This window comes from Piliocolobus tephrosceles, chromosome 3 (genome assembly GCF_002776525.5).
Source record: "Piliocolobus tephrosceles isolate RC106 chromosome 3, ASM277652v3, whole genome shotgun sequence".
NCBI classification, from domain to species: Eukaryota; Metazoa; Chordata; class Mammalia; order Primates; family Cercopithecidae; genus Piliocolobus; species Piliocolobus tephrosceles.
The window spans coordinates 95,038,294-95,056,259 of record NC_045436.1 but is presented as its reverse complement, the minus strand read 5'-3'; the positions used below and the strand labels follow the sequence as shown (position 1 = coordinate 95,056,259).

At 34.9% G+C, this 17,966-nt stretch overlaps 1 protein-coding gene across 1 annotated transcript; it reads right to left on the bottom strand.

The window, feature by feature from the left end:
* Positions 1-12,786: 12,786 nt before the first annotated feature.
* LOC111547862 (28S ribosomal protein S33, mitochondrial-like) lies at positions 12,787-13,281 on the bottom strand. Its single transcript, XM_023219890.1, has one exon. It carries the CDS (start codon positions 13,279-13,281, stop codon positions 12,787-12,789), a length of 495 nt encoding a protein of 164 aa, XP_023075658.1.
* Positions 13,282-17,966: the final 4,685 nt, after the last annotated feature.

Genomic DNA, 17,966 nt, shown 5'->3' with positions numbered 1-17,966 from the left:
AATGTGCTGTTTTTTTTTTGTTGTTGTTTTTGTTTTTGTTTTTTTAAATTTACCCATTTTAGTAAATGTTAGCCTTCTGTAATGTGGCAGTATTGAGAGACCTGACTTCACTTGGTGATTCTGCAGATTAAATAAATTTATATGTGATACTTAGCATGTGATATATAGGCAGTGAAGGTATGTTAAACAATAGTCACTTTTGCTATTGTTTGTTTTGCAGACTTTTCATTTTGGTATTATGTTTTGTCTTGCTGAAATTTCAAGATAGTTGGAGTCTTGTTTGTGTCTTCTCTGTTTGGATACACAGCATTTTTTGATATCATTATTCTTGTCTTTGCTAATACTTTTTAAGTTTACTTGGTGTTTTTAAAGATTGTGATCTTTATGTTGTAATGTACACACATAATTGTGTGAGGACAAATACACATTTATTTTAGATTTCTTTTTTCTCCAACTTTAAGTCAATTTTGGTAAATTATATTTATATATGGAGCTTTGAAAAATCTTGCAATCTTTATTTGTAGAAAAAAGTTTTAAAATATCAATTCAACTTTCATTGTTCTATGGTTTCTACTAATAACAAGTTGTAATATTTTTGTTTCTATTTTGAGACAGAGTCTTACTCTGTCACCCAGGCTGGAGTGCAGTGGTGCAGTCTCGGCTCACTACAACCTCTGCTTCCTGGGTTAAAGCGATTCCCCTGCCTCAGCCTCAAGTTTTAATATTTTTCTTTCAGATACAGAGTACTATGTGTTAAATTTCCCCTTTTCATGTATATTTGCCAATGTCTTCTCATATTTTTAAAATGTTTCGATTTATGCCATATTCCTGCACGTACAAGGGCTTATGAAATTAACTTTTTTTTTTTGTTATAAGATTAGCTTACTCATCCCACTGAGTACTATTTCTTTTAATTATGTTTTTTGATATTAATTTTATTATAATATTAGTTACTAATACTTTCTTGTATCTTCTTTCTCTCCTAAGGTTAAATGTTATATTTAATTTATGTTTACTAGAAAAATTTAAAGCTGTAATGCTTATTACCATTTCAGACCTGTATTTCCATCCAAGTGTTATAGATTTACTTCCCTTTTTCATGCTTTATAGATTTTTACTTTGCTTGCATCTGCTTGTTATAAGGAACTCTCTGTTTGCTTTTATGGCTATGGGGCAAGGGTTCTCAACCAGAGGTGAGTTTTTGCTTCCTAGGAGATATTTGGGAATGCCTGAAGACTCTATTGGTTAATGTGACTTGTGTGCAGAGAATGGTGGAGGGAGAATGTTATTGACATATACTGGGTAAAGACTAGGGATGCTGCCAAACATCCTAGGATGAACAGATGGCATCTCACCACAAAGAATTTTCCAGCCCAAATGTCAGTAGGGCTAAGGTTGAAAACTCTTACATTTAGTTTTACGAGTTTGTGAAAGTTTTTGTCTTTTTAATATTCCATGAATATTTTAATAGGTGTCAGGTTATATGCAGGCCCAATACTATCTCTTTTCAAAGTATCTTACATCCTTTTTTTTCTAAATTAGTTCATGTCTTTTTTATGAGAAGTCCTTCAGGATCACTTCTGTATATAGACAAGCCCCAGTTCACGGCTATTCTGACTTTTAGATTTCTTATTCTTTATATGCCGCCAAGATTAATTGAATTCCATTTATGTCACTGGAAAGAGGTAAGAAGTCAATGACTTATGCCCCTGCACATGGCTATCTTTTATATTGCTGGTTTAACAATATACTCTATAAAAGTTTTTTTAATCTGAGTTCAATTTTTCATTGTGGCTAATCTTCAAATCATGACAGGCTCCATGGTAGATGCATTCCTTTTGCATAATTCCAGGTATATCATTCATGTTATATTCTGTGTTATACAAACGTATAAAGTATGTATGTAAGTAAGTTACATTATGTGTAAGAAGTGTGGAGAAAAGGCAAGCACGAGGAAGGATGATGGTGGAGAGGGGTAGGAACTAAATTTTCAGCAGAATTGCTCAGGGAAGTCCTCACTGAGAAGTTCACATGAGCAAAACTTGGAAGGATATTGAGGAAAGGGAGTTTTAATGGAAATGTAGCACAAATATAAACTTATACAGTAAAAATCTGCTTACAATCTTATCAGGCTCAAAAGTGCCATTATTCATTTGCATATGTTAAGTGACCACCAAATGTTATGCCTAATTTCAATAAATGGCAAATTTGGGCAAAGAGAGGGAGAGTGCCTTGGCTAAAGTTTCAGAGGATTAATTTGGAAGCTGTAACTGGACCTGGGGTCTTTGACTGGTTTGTAATCCCACACATTTCCCACTATGCACAGCACTTTATTTCCAACTGTCATTAGATATCATAGCAAAAAAGACCAGATGCGGCGCCTGTAATCCCAGCACTTTGAAAGGCCAAGGAGGGCAGATCACGAGGTCAGGAGATCCAGATCATCCTGGCTAACACAATGAAACCCCGTCTCTACTAAAAATACAAAAAATTAGCCGGGTATAGTGGCAGGCGCCTGTAGTCCCAGCTACTCGGAGGAGGCTGAGGCAGGAGAGAGAATGTCGTGAACCCGGGAGGCGGAGCTTGCAGTGAGCTGAGATCATGCCACTGCACTCCAGCCTGGGCGACAGAGCGAGACTCCGTCTCAAAATAAATAAATAAATAAATAAATAAATAAATAAATAAATAAATAAATATAAAAAAGGAAAAGAAATCATAGCAAAAACATAAAATAGAACAATGAATCAATAGCAATAGCAAAATGTGTACTTAAGAAACATATACAGTAAGTACTTTGAAGTGTATGGTGAATATAAACTCATCATTTACATATACAAAATATTCCCTTAATATTGTCTGCAGTAACATAAATCTCACCACTACACTTTCATCCTCTATGCTTACTAATTTACTTCTTTTTCTCTAATTTACTAAATTATGTTGATTTTGCCTTTTAAAAGAGTCCTGCCTGCTTCCATGGTCATTGTTAATAGTTGCCCAAAGCACTTGTCTGTAGTTCTATGGACAACACTGGGGTGAGGATTGATTGGGTGAACTGTAGCTGAGGACGTTACTGGAAGAAATAGCAACCTAAATACACTCCAGAGATACTGTAACCTTTTAACACTGCTATCATTTTTTTTTTCTTAAGGTTCATCTCAGAAGTAATGTATGCTAAAATATTAATTATTCATTCTTCCCAAGCTTTCATTAAAAAAGTCAGCTGTAGCCCTCTCCCAACCAAACTGAAAAGTTAGCTAATTCTAGTTTAATCTAACTTCTGCTCAGGTATTAGAATCATCTTCATTTTATCAAGCCAGTCTTTGCAAAGCATTTATAATGACTCTTCATTTTTATCATATTATATAAAAATAGGTTGTGCTCAAATTTTTTTATCCTCCTGTTTGTCTCTCCTCACAGCTTCACCTCACTACTCATTTCACTGCTTCTTTCTTTTCACATGGACACTGCATGCTCACCAAGGTCATTCACTGTTTTCTGGAATGTGACTGTGCTATTTACTGTTGAAGAAAATTAAAATTCTTAATCTTTACAGATTATATTTGTTGATGAGGCCTTTCTTGTATCTCTATGCCTCACAATAATACCGTTATCTTGATTCATTTTCCCTGTGACTTCCTCTATGTGGATATCATGCTTGTCTGTTCTTTACATATTTTCATTTCACATACCTATTCTTTTCTATCTACAGATACTGTTTCTATTACTTAATATTTCTTATCACAAATTCCAATCCTAAATCCTGGGATATATTAAAGTCTGTGGTACTGTTCCTTTTAGGATAATATGTGGTGTTATTTAAGAGGTGGAATGTGTAATCCTCAAAAGAGTAATTTCTTACTACAGAATTCCTTAATAAAGATGTTTTTGGATTCGTTGTTTTTTCCCCACACACTATTTAAGGGACATTTCAAGAGCAGTTCTTTAGAGGTTGGCTGGTCAATCTAACAAGTACAATAATCCGCAAGTACAAATGTCCTTTATGAGAAAATAAACTGATGTTTATGAAAGTAACTCTAATAGCTGTAGGAACAAAATGTCTATGTACCTTTTAAAATAAGTTCCAATAGATAGCAGCCCATTTAAATACTTATTAAATAAAAGCAGAAGTATCCAAAATTTTGACCTTTTAAATCTAATAGGTTTTGCCAGGGAAGTAACTGTATTAGATAACAGAGACAATTCTTTGGCAGGAAATTGATATCTGATTGAAATTCAAGTTATCAGAATTATTCAACAAAGATCTAGTATTTCCCCAAGGACTACTCTTACATGATTTGTGAAACTGTGAATATAAGTTCTTCAGATTCAATGTCAGTTATTTCTTGTAGGGTAGCGAGTGTCTGTAGAACTTCACACACAGATCTTTTTAGTGTGCCATACAGTTTCAGAAAAATAGTACTAAATTTAGAAACTTAGTATTTCTTGCATTTTCATCTTTAAAGACTAGGGAACTCTATTTTTAGAAAACCCTGTGTTGTTTATCTTTAAATATACAATGAGCAGGAAACTCTAGGGTCACATAAATATACAGGTTATTATCTTATGATTCTTTTTAAAGTTATACATGAGATTTCACTGAAATTTGAATTGTAAGAAAACTACATTGATAGTCTCATTTTAAAAGTTATTCAAAGCCTATGACTTAATATTCTGTGTGTCAATGGTCATTTGCCATTGTTTGCCCTGTCCTACATCTAATATTCCTTCTAAGATTGCTAGATTAGCAAAAGTAACAAATAATTAATTAATTGAAAAATAGATTGATTAATTAATTAGTGTAAGTACACCCTATTCAGACTTGCTAAATTTGTAAACTCTAGACTGGAGGTAATTTCTGTGGCTTGTGACCAAGAGCTTTGACTGATATACCACTTCTCATCCAGGTCCACAGCATCTTCAAAGACTTGTCAAAGGGCGATGATCTATGTGCTACTTCACTCATCCCCCAAAATAGTTATAGCTTTAATGTAAATGATCTTAAGCAATTGGTTTTAATAAGTCACTATAGTATTTGTAATAGTCTAACTGGTATTATGGCCTGCTTTATAGTTGTTTGTCTGACAAGCAAATTTTGGGTAACTTGGACACCATTAATTTTTATGTCCTTTGATAGTACATCACCCAGTTCTATTGTAGCTTTTCAGAATTGAACTGAAATAGGAAATTTGATTACTCTTTATAGATTTTTAGCATTAGTTCTGTTAATTTCTGTATACATAATCATCTTTTTTGCCAGATTCCTTTTTAGTACCTGGGCATATACTAATGAGAAAACTTGTCTGAGTAGATAAAATTATGAGAGAAAGGAAGGAGAAAACACAAGGAAGAAGGTCCAGAAATCATTTTCATAGTGACATGGAATGCACAATGTTGATCACGTTAACATCAGACATTATCCACCTAAGCTAATAAGCCATGGAAAATTGCAGATGTTTAAAAGTCAGTAATGAAATAAAACCCAGACTGTTGACCTACACATGTGAATATGCCTAAACACAGGTCCTTAAAACTGTGCCTCTGGATGAAAGGGAAGAGTTAATAAAGATTGAAAGCTCTGTCTGCATAGCTTTACATGCTGGTGTTAAAAAAAAATAAAAATAAACAAGGCTAATAATATTACAAGGTAGAGCCTGAGATGGCAATGTGTTCAACGTACAAGATTTCAGATTACATGTTTTCAGTGTATATAACTTGAGACATTACTTCAAAGCAGGCAAAATGTACCTCTTTAAACTATGTTTTCAAGGCTCCAGTTGCTGTTATGCAATATGTGGTTTGTTATATCAGTGGTTACAACTTGACACAGCCATATATAAATGGTTTGGTGCACAATTTAGGACTGCAGTGTATATGATCTATATAACTTTAGGTGCCAGAATTTATAGAATACTCAGAATTCACATTTCCTCATATCTAGAATATATACCTGAATTCACTAGTGGATACAGCTTCACATGCTTAAGTAATTCAGATTACTTCCATTTGAAGAAACTGAGGCAAGAAAGAAATTTCATAAATAATATTCATATAGTGTGTGTAAGTTTGGGTTTCCCAGAAAAACAAAACCAATAGGATACATATATACAAAGATATTTACTACAAGGGGTTGGATTATGTTATTATGGAGTCTCAGAAATCCCATGTTCTGCAGTTGGAAAGCTGGAGACTCAAGAGAGCCAATGGTATAGTCTTAGTTTGAGTTCCAAAGGCTTGAGACTCATGAAATCTAATGGTGTAAGGTCACATGTGAATCTGGACCTCAGTTCAAAGGAAGGACATAGTTCTATTATCAGTCTTCTTTAAAATATTTTCTTTAATACTGGGCATTCAAAATAAATTACACTATATGCAGGCTAAATGTAAAGTATACTTTAAATATGATTTAATATAGTTTAAAATGTTCTTCCACAGTTAATACACTTTCAACAATTAACGAAATGAAATAATTACAATCTATTAGGCCATGAGAACATTGAGTCCTGTGATACTTAAATTGACTCCCCTAACTTAAAGTTTAATTTGTCTTTTTAATTTGTTAGCTGCTGGCCCATTTATAAAATAAATCCTGTTAGTGTTCAATGATGCCAACTTTCTTCTACAGGTGGCAAGATAAAACGGGTGTAGAGTCATGAAGAAATAGATGTCATTGCTGTCATGTTGCTCTTCTTATGGTTGACTGATAGACCATGAGTATCAATGTATCAGAAAGAGAAGAGGTGGGGAGAGAAGTTCATGCAGCCTTGACCTGAAAGGACAATGTTGATCTTAATATACATGGAAAAACTGTTATACAGATAAATAATGAAATAAATACATGTTGCACAAATATATACAGTATATTTAGTGTATATTTATATGAATACAGTATACATATAAATACTGTACAAATGTGTGTGCATGCATGTGTGTGAATCTGTTGATGTTAGGTACTGAGAACAATATAGAGATCAATAAAATCTTTTAAAATTTAGCTGGTATTTATTGCCTGCTTAGTAGGTTTCAAATAAGTTTAACTTTTTGCTCAACAGTAAGCAGTATGTTCCATGTTGTATTAGTTTCTTAGGGCTATCTTCACAAAGTACCACAGATTGGGTAGCTAGAAATAACAGAAATTTATTGTCTCATAGTTCTGAAGTCTAAAAGTACAAAATCAAGATGGTAGTCGGTCTTCCTACTCTTGGAAACATCTTACTCTGTCTATGGAACAGCTGTAATTTCACTACTTTACTTTTTTAATAAACTTGAGGTTACTTTGCACTGCAGACTCGCCCTGAATTCTTTCTTGCGTGAAATCCAGTAACTCTCTCTTTGGGCCTGAATCAGGACCAATTTCCTGTCACATTAGAAAGGCCATGCTCCCCCTGAAATCCTTACTTGCCTCTTCCTATCTTCTGGTGGTTTGCAGGCAGAGGCTGATCTTTGGCTCGCAACTGCGTAATTCCAATTTTTGCCTTCATTGTCACATGGTGTTCTCCTTGTGTGTCTCTCTTTCCTCGCGTGTCTGTCACCTTATAATGACACCAATCATATTTGACTAGAGGCCCACTCTACTCCAGTATGATCTTTTCTTAGCCAATTACATCTTCATTGACTCCACTTCCAAATAAACTCACATTTTGAGCTATTGGGAGTTAGAATTTTAATATATATTTTTGTGGGAGACACAATTCCATCCATAACATATGTGTTATCCAATTTCATCCTATTTAATCTGATAATTTAGTTTTTATCATCACTATTTTACAGATATGAAGAAGTTCTAAGTCAAATTAGTTTAATGAACTTCCAACTAATAACTGGGGAAATTGACATTTGAGCCTCATTTTTCTAATCACAAAGTCAGTAAGGGAATTCTTATGAAAAACAGCTAACTAAAATGCAAGACAGTTAAATCAGTGTCACTAGATACAATAGAAGGAAAAGAGGTAATTAATTACTTCTGACTGGAGAGATCATGAAAGGCTTAATGGTGGTTATTAGAGTTGAGTTCAATCTTAGTAGGTGGATTGGAATTTATAAGGGAAAGGAGAAATGTGTAAAGGTTGGGAGGGCTTTGAAAACTGTATGAAAAGATCATGCTATTTAAACCAATTGTCCTTTTTCACTCAAGTCACAAGTCTTAGAAAACCTTGCTCAATCTCACTTAAAAAGGGAATGTATTGGTACAAGTAACTGAAAGTCTAGAAATAGAACAAGATTCACAGTTAGCTTACTTCAGTGGCTTCATGTCTGTGAATTCACTCCAATTTCCCTTAGCTGTGTCAGCTCTAGACAGGCTTTCTTCTTGGGCTTTTTCTCTTATAGTGTCAAAATAGGTATACTCTATGTACACCAAGATTTGCCAAGAAAGAGATTCTATTATCTCCTGGCGTGACAAGAAAGAGTCCCAAGATTCTCATTTATTTCACGTGTGTCTATTCTTGAACCAATAATCGTATGCCATAAATGTGAATATGTAAAGAAGTTAGCACAGTACATGGAACACATTTAATATTAGGTAGGGATTAATTGCTATTACTAGGTTCTCATTCTTGATGACACAGAGAACACTGTGTATACCTCTATAATTATACCTAACGTATTATATATTTTATTATTTCAGTGAGTGTTTCCATTTCTATTCAGAATCTCTTAATAATGGTCTATCATAGCTTACTTATATTAACTATCATGTTGTAAAACATATATCCAGTTGGTTTATAAATGAAAGAATGCTTAGTGAATGTGAAAATATATTGGAAAGATATATACGACGAGACTAGCTCGTTTACATAAGAATTGAATAATGGACTAAATTCGCTGTTATATACACCTTTTTATTGCGTGAAAATTACTTTTTTAGTATTAAATGAAAAGATTGAGAAAAATTACACAGTTATATTGCTTTTGGTAACTCATTAAAACTACATAGAACTCCAGGAACTCTTGGTAGTAGCATTAAATTTAATTTCTCTCTTCTTAGAACTTCAACAGATTAACTAGAAAGTACTGGATATTTTCTATTTGATTCAACAAATATTTACTAATCATTGATTATGGAAAGTACCAATTACACTACATGATACTGGTGAAAAACTGTTGAATCAGTCATTGTTCTAAAGATGTATATTGTTAAGAAGTGTCACAGTTAAATCAACATGCCATGCCCATAATTTCAAAAGATTTTATTAAGGTTCCAGAGAAACATAAGGTTTCTGGAAACTATACATTCTAGATGTATTGTTAGATATATAAATATTACAGGTAACATGTATATTATAGTCATACTAATGTGACCATCAAATTGATTATATTTTATCTGTTGTTACCTTACAAGAATACAACTGTCTGTTATCTACCTTCTCCTTTCTAAGAAAAGTTTAATATAATTTCAAATAAATTTTTCTGTTAATCTCTGTTATTTTTCATTTATTGAAAACTGCCCACCTGCTTCCTTTTTTTGAATTTCAAATTTTGATTTATTCTTTCTTGGAAGATGATTTTTAAATACAAGCATTATGGTTATATATGTTTATATATATGATGCCTTATGTTTATTTTGAAACACACACATATATGGTGCATAAAAAATTAAACTTCTGAAGCCCATAATTACATAAACAATAAATTGTTATCTCTCATCTGCCTCCTCTTCCTGAACCTATAATGCTGCTTGTAAATGTGGGGAACTTTATATTTTTAGCAGATGTGTTTAACCTTTTATAATTTAGAGCCCTTTTCACAAATACCTTAATATTTCATTAATCTAATGAAGTATTATGATTTTATAGAGAAGGAAAGAGGTTCAGATAAGGTAAGTGACTTAAGGTCACATAACCAGTAAGTACACTATGCCACAAACCCACGACTTTTGAATACAAAAGACAGCTTTTTACTATGCAGTGCTGAAATTGAGGGCAAAATGGTTCATGCACAATGGACTCAATTAGAAAGCACCAATAGTTTAAGTTTTGACCAGAGAAATCCAACTAAACAAACTAGAGAAATCCAATTAAACAAACTAGCTAGTCCAAACTTTGAGTTAAAATTTTTTTTCTGATTGCATTCAGTCTTCGTCTTAACCTTTGGTCACTGGTGTCCTGAAATTTATTGACTTCTCTGCTATCAAGAGTTAAATTTTCCTTTTCTTCTATTAATAGTTTCCAGCTGGTCCATCTTAGTTCAATATAGAGCTGTTTTTAGTCACACAACTTGCTCCATCAGTTGGTTTGAAGGTATAGCTTATGTACAAATAAAATTTAGTTTTCATTTTTGATTTTCAGCCTGGAGCAGTGGCACACTAATCTACTGCTGCATTATCCACAAACCTCCCTGTCAACCATTGCCAAGGCTCACTGCAGGGTCAGAGTCTGAGATCTCATTGAAGCTCTTCCATCAGCAAACCAATACATTGATTCTTTACTTGTTTTCTGACTCAGATCTGCTGTTAGTATTTATTGCAATAATTCTCTTTAAAATATCATGCTAAGTCTCCCAAGTTCCTCTTACATTCAGATCTTTTCAAATTGTTGGAGATCACATAATTCAAACATCTACTTAGCTACACTGGGTTCAGGCTGAGAAGCTGTTTCTCAGCCCAACCTCCTGGGGTAATCATCCACACACACCTGGCTTGGCTGCATTGACCAAGAGTAACAGTGCATCTGCACCTGTCTAAGAAAATTTCTGAGATCTTGCCAACATTTTGTAACGCACACATGGTCTTTCACACAATCTTAGGGACTGAGTCCATTTGTCTCTGTATCTTCTACAACTGTTATGTGTCAGGCACATGGCAGGTGCCCAGTAAAGGGTTCTTAATGAATGAATTTTCAGCCTTCTGCTGGAATTCACTTCTATCAGATACAAACCATCCAATTTTAGTTAATTTTTTTGTTTTTTTGTTTTTTAACAGGCTATAAAATAGGCCTTAGCCATACCATCTGGATTAGGTATCTTTAAAAGGATCGTTCGTTTAAACATATGTACTGGGATTCTTTCTAGTTCAGGAATCATTCAGTGTTACAAAGAAAGAAAACTGTGGCTGGAGTACTGCTATACATACTCCTGCCTATGCACTGTGTTCTCTTTACCTGAGAGGTAGAAACGGGGGTTAAAAGTACTTTAGTGCAATAACATGCATATAGTTGACACTATTGTATTGCACATTTAAAAACAGTTAAGATAATTAATTCTATGTTTTTACCACAGTAATAAAAAGTATTAAAAATTGTGCTTACTTCGACAGCACATACACTTAAAAAATTTACTGGACATGCTAAAGATTCAGAACAACTCTTGGGAAAAAAATCAGAGAAGCCCTCACAATTTCTTTGAAAACTCATTGCTAGAATACAATAAAACCAGCAGCTAGCTACTCAGATCTATACAACAGTCATCTCTCACAGAAATAACCTCTGGTTATGTTCAAGCTTTTTCACAGAATTTGCAAAGCCCTTCATGATCTGGCGTCTATTTTCTTACGACCAACCATGAACAAGTCAGTGTTCCTTGAACAGACAATTTCTTCATATCTTAGGGCTTTGCAAATGGTACTCTCTTACCTCAAACACCTTTCTCACCATTTTTCTTCTGGCTACCTCTTATTTATCGCGATCTCAGCTCACCACAACCTCCACCTCCTGGGTTCAAGCGTTTCTCCTGCCTCAGCCTTCTGAGTAGCTGGGATTACAGGCATGCACCCCATGCCCGGCTAATTTTTTTGTATTTTTAGTACAGATAGGGTTTCTCCCTGTTGGTCAGGCTGTACTTGAATTCCTGACCTCAGGTGACCTGCCTGCCTCGGCCTCCCAAAGTGCTGGGATTACAGACATGAGCCACCGTGTCCGGCCCCTACATATCATTTCTTTAGGGAGGCTTTCTTTAAATTCCCTAATGTGGTTTGGGCTTCTGGCTGTGTCTCTTTGCATCCAACCTTCCACTTTTTTTTTTTTTTTTTTTGTAGTCAGATTGCTCTGTCGCAATCTCCGCTCACTGCAAACTCTGCCTCCCGAGTTCACGACACTCTCCTGCCTCAGCCTCCAGAGTAGCTGGGAGTATAGGCGCCCGCCACCATGCCTGGCTAACTTTTTTTTTTTTTTTTTTCTTGTATTTTTAGTAGAGACAGGGTTTCACGGTGTTGGCCAGAATGGTCTCGATCTCCTGACCTCGTGATCCACCCGCCTCGGTCTCCCAAAGTGCGGGGATTACGGGTGTGAGCCACTGCGCCCGGCCCCAATCATCCACACTCCTATAGAAGTCTGGCTTTTTTCCTTTGTAGCGTGTAATACAATTGCATGTAATTATGTAATATTAGTCCCTCCCACAAGACTGAAACTTACATGAGGTAGGGAGTATTTCTTTTGCTAATTACTTGTATTACCAGGGCCCCAGTATCTTGTATAGAGCAGGTATTCAATATTTCCTTTCTAGGTAAGGGAAGTATTTTAAAAGATATTTACCCTGCAAATTCATCTTAACAGATTTCTCAAAGGAGTAGGTGAAGAGACACAGAAAAATTGTGAGCTTGGTGGTGGAGACAGTGGCTGAAGAACCTGAGATGAAAGAAGTTTAGGGTTGAGTGACTGAGTAAGCAAGAAGCGAGAAATGAGGACACTGTAGGACGCTCACTTAATGAGGTTCCCCCACTCCATTCCTCCACCATCCCACCCCACCCCAAACAAATCATTAAACAATAGCTTATGTATTCATTTCATTAGAGAATTAGGTAAACCTCACATTACACGACTAAGGCCAAAAGAGTTTTGCACCGTTAGAATGTGTTCAACAAACCAGTCGCAATTTAACTGGAATAGATTTCAACCAGGAGATGATTGTATTCCACCAAATAACCTTCATTTCATTAGATGACATTCCTCCAACATACGGAAAGGCAATAAATGCACTTTCTTCTCTCTGCCACTGAGGAAGAAATTCTCCCTCTTGAGGGACCAACAATATTCCTTTTTTTGCTGCTCTTTTCCCTTCTCCTTCCTTTGGTTTCCCCTTTTCACGAAGCTTCTTCAGTAGTTTTTGCTCATCTTTAAAATCTTGATGCTCATCTCTGTAGAGACCAAGAAATCGGAGTGTACCTGTGAGTGCGGTGTAAGTATTGTGATCTGGATACCAGTCATAAGTCTCTTTCTTCTTGGCCAAGGGCGGTTCTCTAAATAGTTTCGCTACTTTCATAGCTTTGGAATCAGTAGGCCTGGGGACTTGACCAATTAGACGAGCACTGAGACGAGACATGCGCAAAGCACATTCTGAAAAGGAGCACATTTCTTGAGTGGCAAGGAGCTAGAATTTCTGGACCTGACCTTCCTCACCTACTGCGCCCTCTTCCGGGCTCCTCGCTCGCGCTGGCTACTACTACCCTGACCTGCTTCTTATAACAAACACATATAAAAAAGAAATGTATTTTAAATGATAAAATATGTAATCAGATATTTAATAATCGCTGTTCCTTCAAGTCATCCTCTTTAACACAAGTCACTTTTTTGTCATTATCTTATTCTTTTCTGTTTCGTTATTACAATGACTAATATGAACTTTTCACTGATTGATTGTCTTCTCTGTTAATCTAAATAACAGATTTTCTTTGTAATTTGAATTTTAACATTGATTTTTTAAAATATTTATGAGCATATAAATTATTTACCAGAAATGTCTTTCTTTCAGGTATTGTATTCTTCAGACAGCAACATTTAGGGAAATTCTTCCTGTTGAAACCTTGAGTTTAGGCCTGACAGTTTTCTTTTGAAATGGTAGCAGCATTGAGTTTCCAACACTTATTATTGTCTTTTATATGCACACAACATAATTAAATGCAGATGTTACTTCAAAATTGATTGATAACTGAGAAATTTATTAGGTGTTTTGCTTTTTTTTTTTTTTTTTTTGCTTTTATGCAATACAGATTCATTAATATTTTAGTAGAGAAGATTTAGCAGAAAGAAGTAAACCATTAGGGTCTAGCACTCTTTTTTTTTTTTTTTTTTTTGGTGTTCATTCATATTGAATATCTCTTTATGAAGTTCCAAATGCTATGCTGCTCCCTTTAAGATCTAGCTGAAATATAAACAAAATCACCTTTCCTTAGTTCTTATGAATCTCATGAGCTTTTGATAAAACACCAAAAGCAATGGTAACAAAAGCCAAAATTGACAAATGGGATCTAATTAAACCAAAGCGCTTCTGCGCAGCAAAAATTTTTAAATGAATTAAAAAGCATCAAAAAGTTTACAAAGCCATTTTTTAAATCGTAGGTGTCTCATTTCATTCCCTTTACCGAGAATATTTGCTGTTTTTTCACATCAATGAACGGGTATCATCTAAGTGATAATGTATCAGGCTTCCTTCAGTCAAAATGCTGAATATTCATATTTTATTAAGAGACGATCTTCTCTTAATCAGCTTGAACATTTTAAAATCAAATTTAGAGAATTTAGGTTCAATTTTCAATGCTACTTTGTCACCATTTGAAACTCTTTCAAAATTTTGGTGTATGATCTAAAGAACTTTATCTTTAAATAAATAAATTGAGATGTTAGCTGTGTAATACTAGATATCCTCTTCTGATAAAATAAGCCAAAGTACTGAAAAACTAATACCACATAATCTCACTCATAGGTGAAGTGTAAAAATGTTGATCTCATAGAAGTAGAGAGAAGAAAGGTGGTTACCAGGGACTGAGGGGTGAGATCTGGGGAGATATTGGTGGAAGAATACACAATTTCAATTAGAGTAAAGGAATAAGTTCAAGAGATCTATTATGCAGCATAGCAATTATAGTTAATAACAATGTAATGTAATGTATTGTATTCTTGAAAATTTATAATAGAGCAGATTTGAAGCATTTTTTCACCCCAGAAATGTCTGGGAGGCAATACATATGTTAATTAGCTCAATTTAGCCATTTCACAGTGCGTACACATTTCAAAACAGCATGTTGTATACAATAAATTTATATAATTTTTGTCAGTTTCAAATATATTTAAAAAAATAAAAAGCTACAAATAGCAGGAATTTCCTATGTACATGGCAGGATGACTTTCTTACGCATAATAGAAATGTGAATAAATTACAGTAATAGTTGTCCAGGTATTTTAATAGTGAAAGGGGCCAGAAAAATTCTCAAGGTGAGAAAAGAAATTTTAATTTACTAAAATGCACAAAGCAAAGCACAAAGCAATTCAGAAATAATGGACAATTTCATTATTAATGCTGTTTAGCTTTGAAAAGAGATGTTATTAAATTGCTTGTTATTATATTGAAACCTATAACCATATTTTGAATTTTTAACCATAACATACAATATGTTTGAACAATCTTGCAACAATAAAAATATATTCAACTATCAGTCACCTGAAAGTGTTCTTTACATAACATGCTTGCAGTATTCTTGAAAAATTCTCAAATACATGGAGGGCTTAAACCAGACTGTTTTCATTAATTCTAGACATATAAAAAATATTAAAACTTATTTTCCCTTCAGTCAGTAACAAGCTTCCTTTCAGAAATGTGGAGGTGGAAAGAGCATTATAACTGTGGCTTATCAGATGCCTTTTCTGGAATCCTGTCTATGAACTTCGTGTTGCAAGGATGATCTACACAATCACAAGCTGCCTGAGGGATTTCATTATTCTATAACTATATATTTATTTTAATAGTTTCTCTGTCCCCCTTTATAAACTGTAAAATGAGGCTTAAATATTGAGTAGGGCCAGGCACAGTGGTTCAAGCTTATAATTCCAGCACTTTGGGAGTTCAAGGCTGGAGGATTACTTGAGCCCAGGAGTTTGAGGCCAGCTTGTGCAATGTAGCCAAACCCTGTGTTTATAAAAAAAAAAAAATTAAAAAAAAAATAGCCATGCATTGTGGCTTGCACCTAGAGTTCCAGCTACTGCAGAATCTAAGAAGGTAAGATCACTCGAGCCCAGCAGGTTGAGGCTATATGAGCCGTGATTGCACCACTGCACTTCAGTATGGGCAGCAACAAGACCATGTCTCAAGACAACAACAACAAAACTAAACAAGAGTATGGCTTTATTCACAAAGAGATGGTAGAACTTAGCTATTTAATCCCTAAAACCAAGAACTGTTAGTAAAAAGATAAAGAAATAGAAAAGATAGCATAATACATGCCACTTAAAAAGTTTCACATTCATTCACATTTCTGGTGTATTTGTGGTTTCCTTGAAATTTCTATTGGTGAAGAAATTAAAAAAAAATCTAAGCTATCAGCAATATTATAAGAATGGCCTAGGGAGATCAGTAGCTGGGATGTTGGTGAGAGTTATCTCATTTCTTCACACAAAGAGACAAGGTGGCAGATGAACAGAGGGATAGGTCTATATCAGAGGGCTTCTTAAAAGTCACTCTAACTCTACCCATCCTGTGCTTTTTTATTCGTCTATTCTCATGCTACTAATAAAGACATACCAGAGACTGGGTAATTTATAAATAAAAGGGGTTTAATTGACTCACAGTTCATCATGGCTGGGGGGGGCCTCAGGAAACTTGCAATTATGGCAGAAAGGGAAGCAAACATGTCCTTCTTCATGTGACGGCAGGAAGAAGAATGTGAGATGAACCAAGGTGGAAACCTCTTAAAAAAAACCATCAGATCTCATGAGAACTTACTATCAACAGAATAGCGTAGAGGAAAACACTCCCATGATTCAATTACCTCCCACTGGATCACTCTCACCACACATGGGGATTACGGGAACTACAATTCCAGATGAGATTTGGGTGGGGACACAGCCAAACTATATCACCTTTCAACATAAATGTGAATATCCTCCCACTCCTGGCCTGATGGTTTTTCTATTTCGTTCCTCAAACAACTTTTCCTTTGCCCATATTTGAGGCTCTCACTTCCATGTTTGCATCCTGAACCTTATCCTCACAAATTCTTGCAATTCCTCCTGTATTAGTTTCCTATTGCTGCTACAACAAATTACCACAAACTGAGAGGCTTAAACGATTCATATGTATGGATTTACAATTCTGATAGATAAAAGTGGAATTCACTGAGCATAAATCCAGGTGTCAGTAGGGTTGCATTTCTTTTGGAAGCTCTAAGGAAGAATCTGTTGCACTTTCAAATTGCTAGATGTCACCTGCTTCCCTTAACTTACCGCCTTCCTCATGAATCTTCAAAGCCAGTAGGAACAGATCAAGTCTTTCTCCCATCAAGTCACTGTGACCCTCTTTTCTGTCTCCCTCGTTCACTTACAGGGACCTATGTGATTACATCAGGGTCGCCCAGATAACCCAGGATAATCTTCCTATTATAAATTCAGCTGATTACCATTTAATCCCACTGTAACTTTGATTCTCCTTTGATTTGTAAGGTAACATATGCACAGGTTCTAGAAATCAGGATGTGGACAACCTTGCGGACCATTGCTCTACCTACCACACCTCGGCATTTTCAGTTTTAAACATCTCATTCTTTGACCAACACCTCCTTTTTCCAAAATAGCAAGAATTTCCAATCTACATGGCAGGAAGATTTTCTTATGCCTAATAGAAATGTGAATAAATTAAGTAATAGTTGTCCAGGTGTTTTGCTAGTGAAAGGGGCCAGAAAAATATGATGAGAAAAGAAATTTTTATTTACTAGAGGGCACAAAGCAAAGCGCAAAGCAATAAATCTCATTCATTCTAGCATCTCATCTCCAATATTTTGACCTACTAAGACCCACAAATTGATGTTGGAAACTTTTCACTATCTCTCATCTCCCCCAGGTCTTCTTGTCCCAACTTTGATGGGAAGTACAATAACTGTAATCACCCCTAACAAATATAAATTCTATATTTGTTCTCCTTTAATTATAAACTTTTGACAAAATGCTAACTTTGATTATATCTCCTTAATTTTCATTTGCTTTAATGCAGCTGAAAGTAGCAGGTAAAAATTACGAGACTAATTATCCTTTACATTCACGTCCAATACC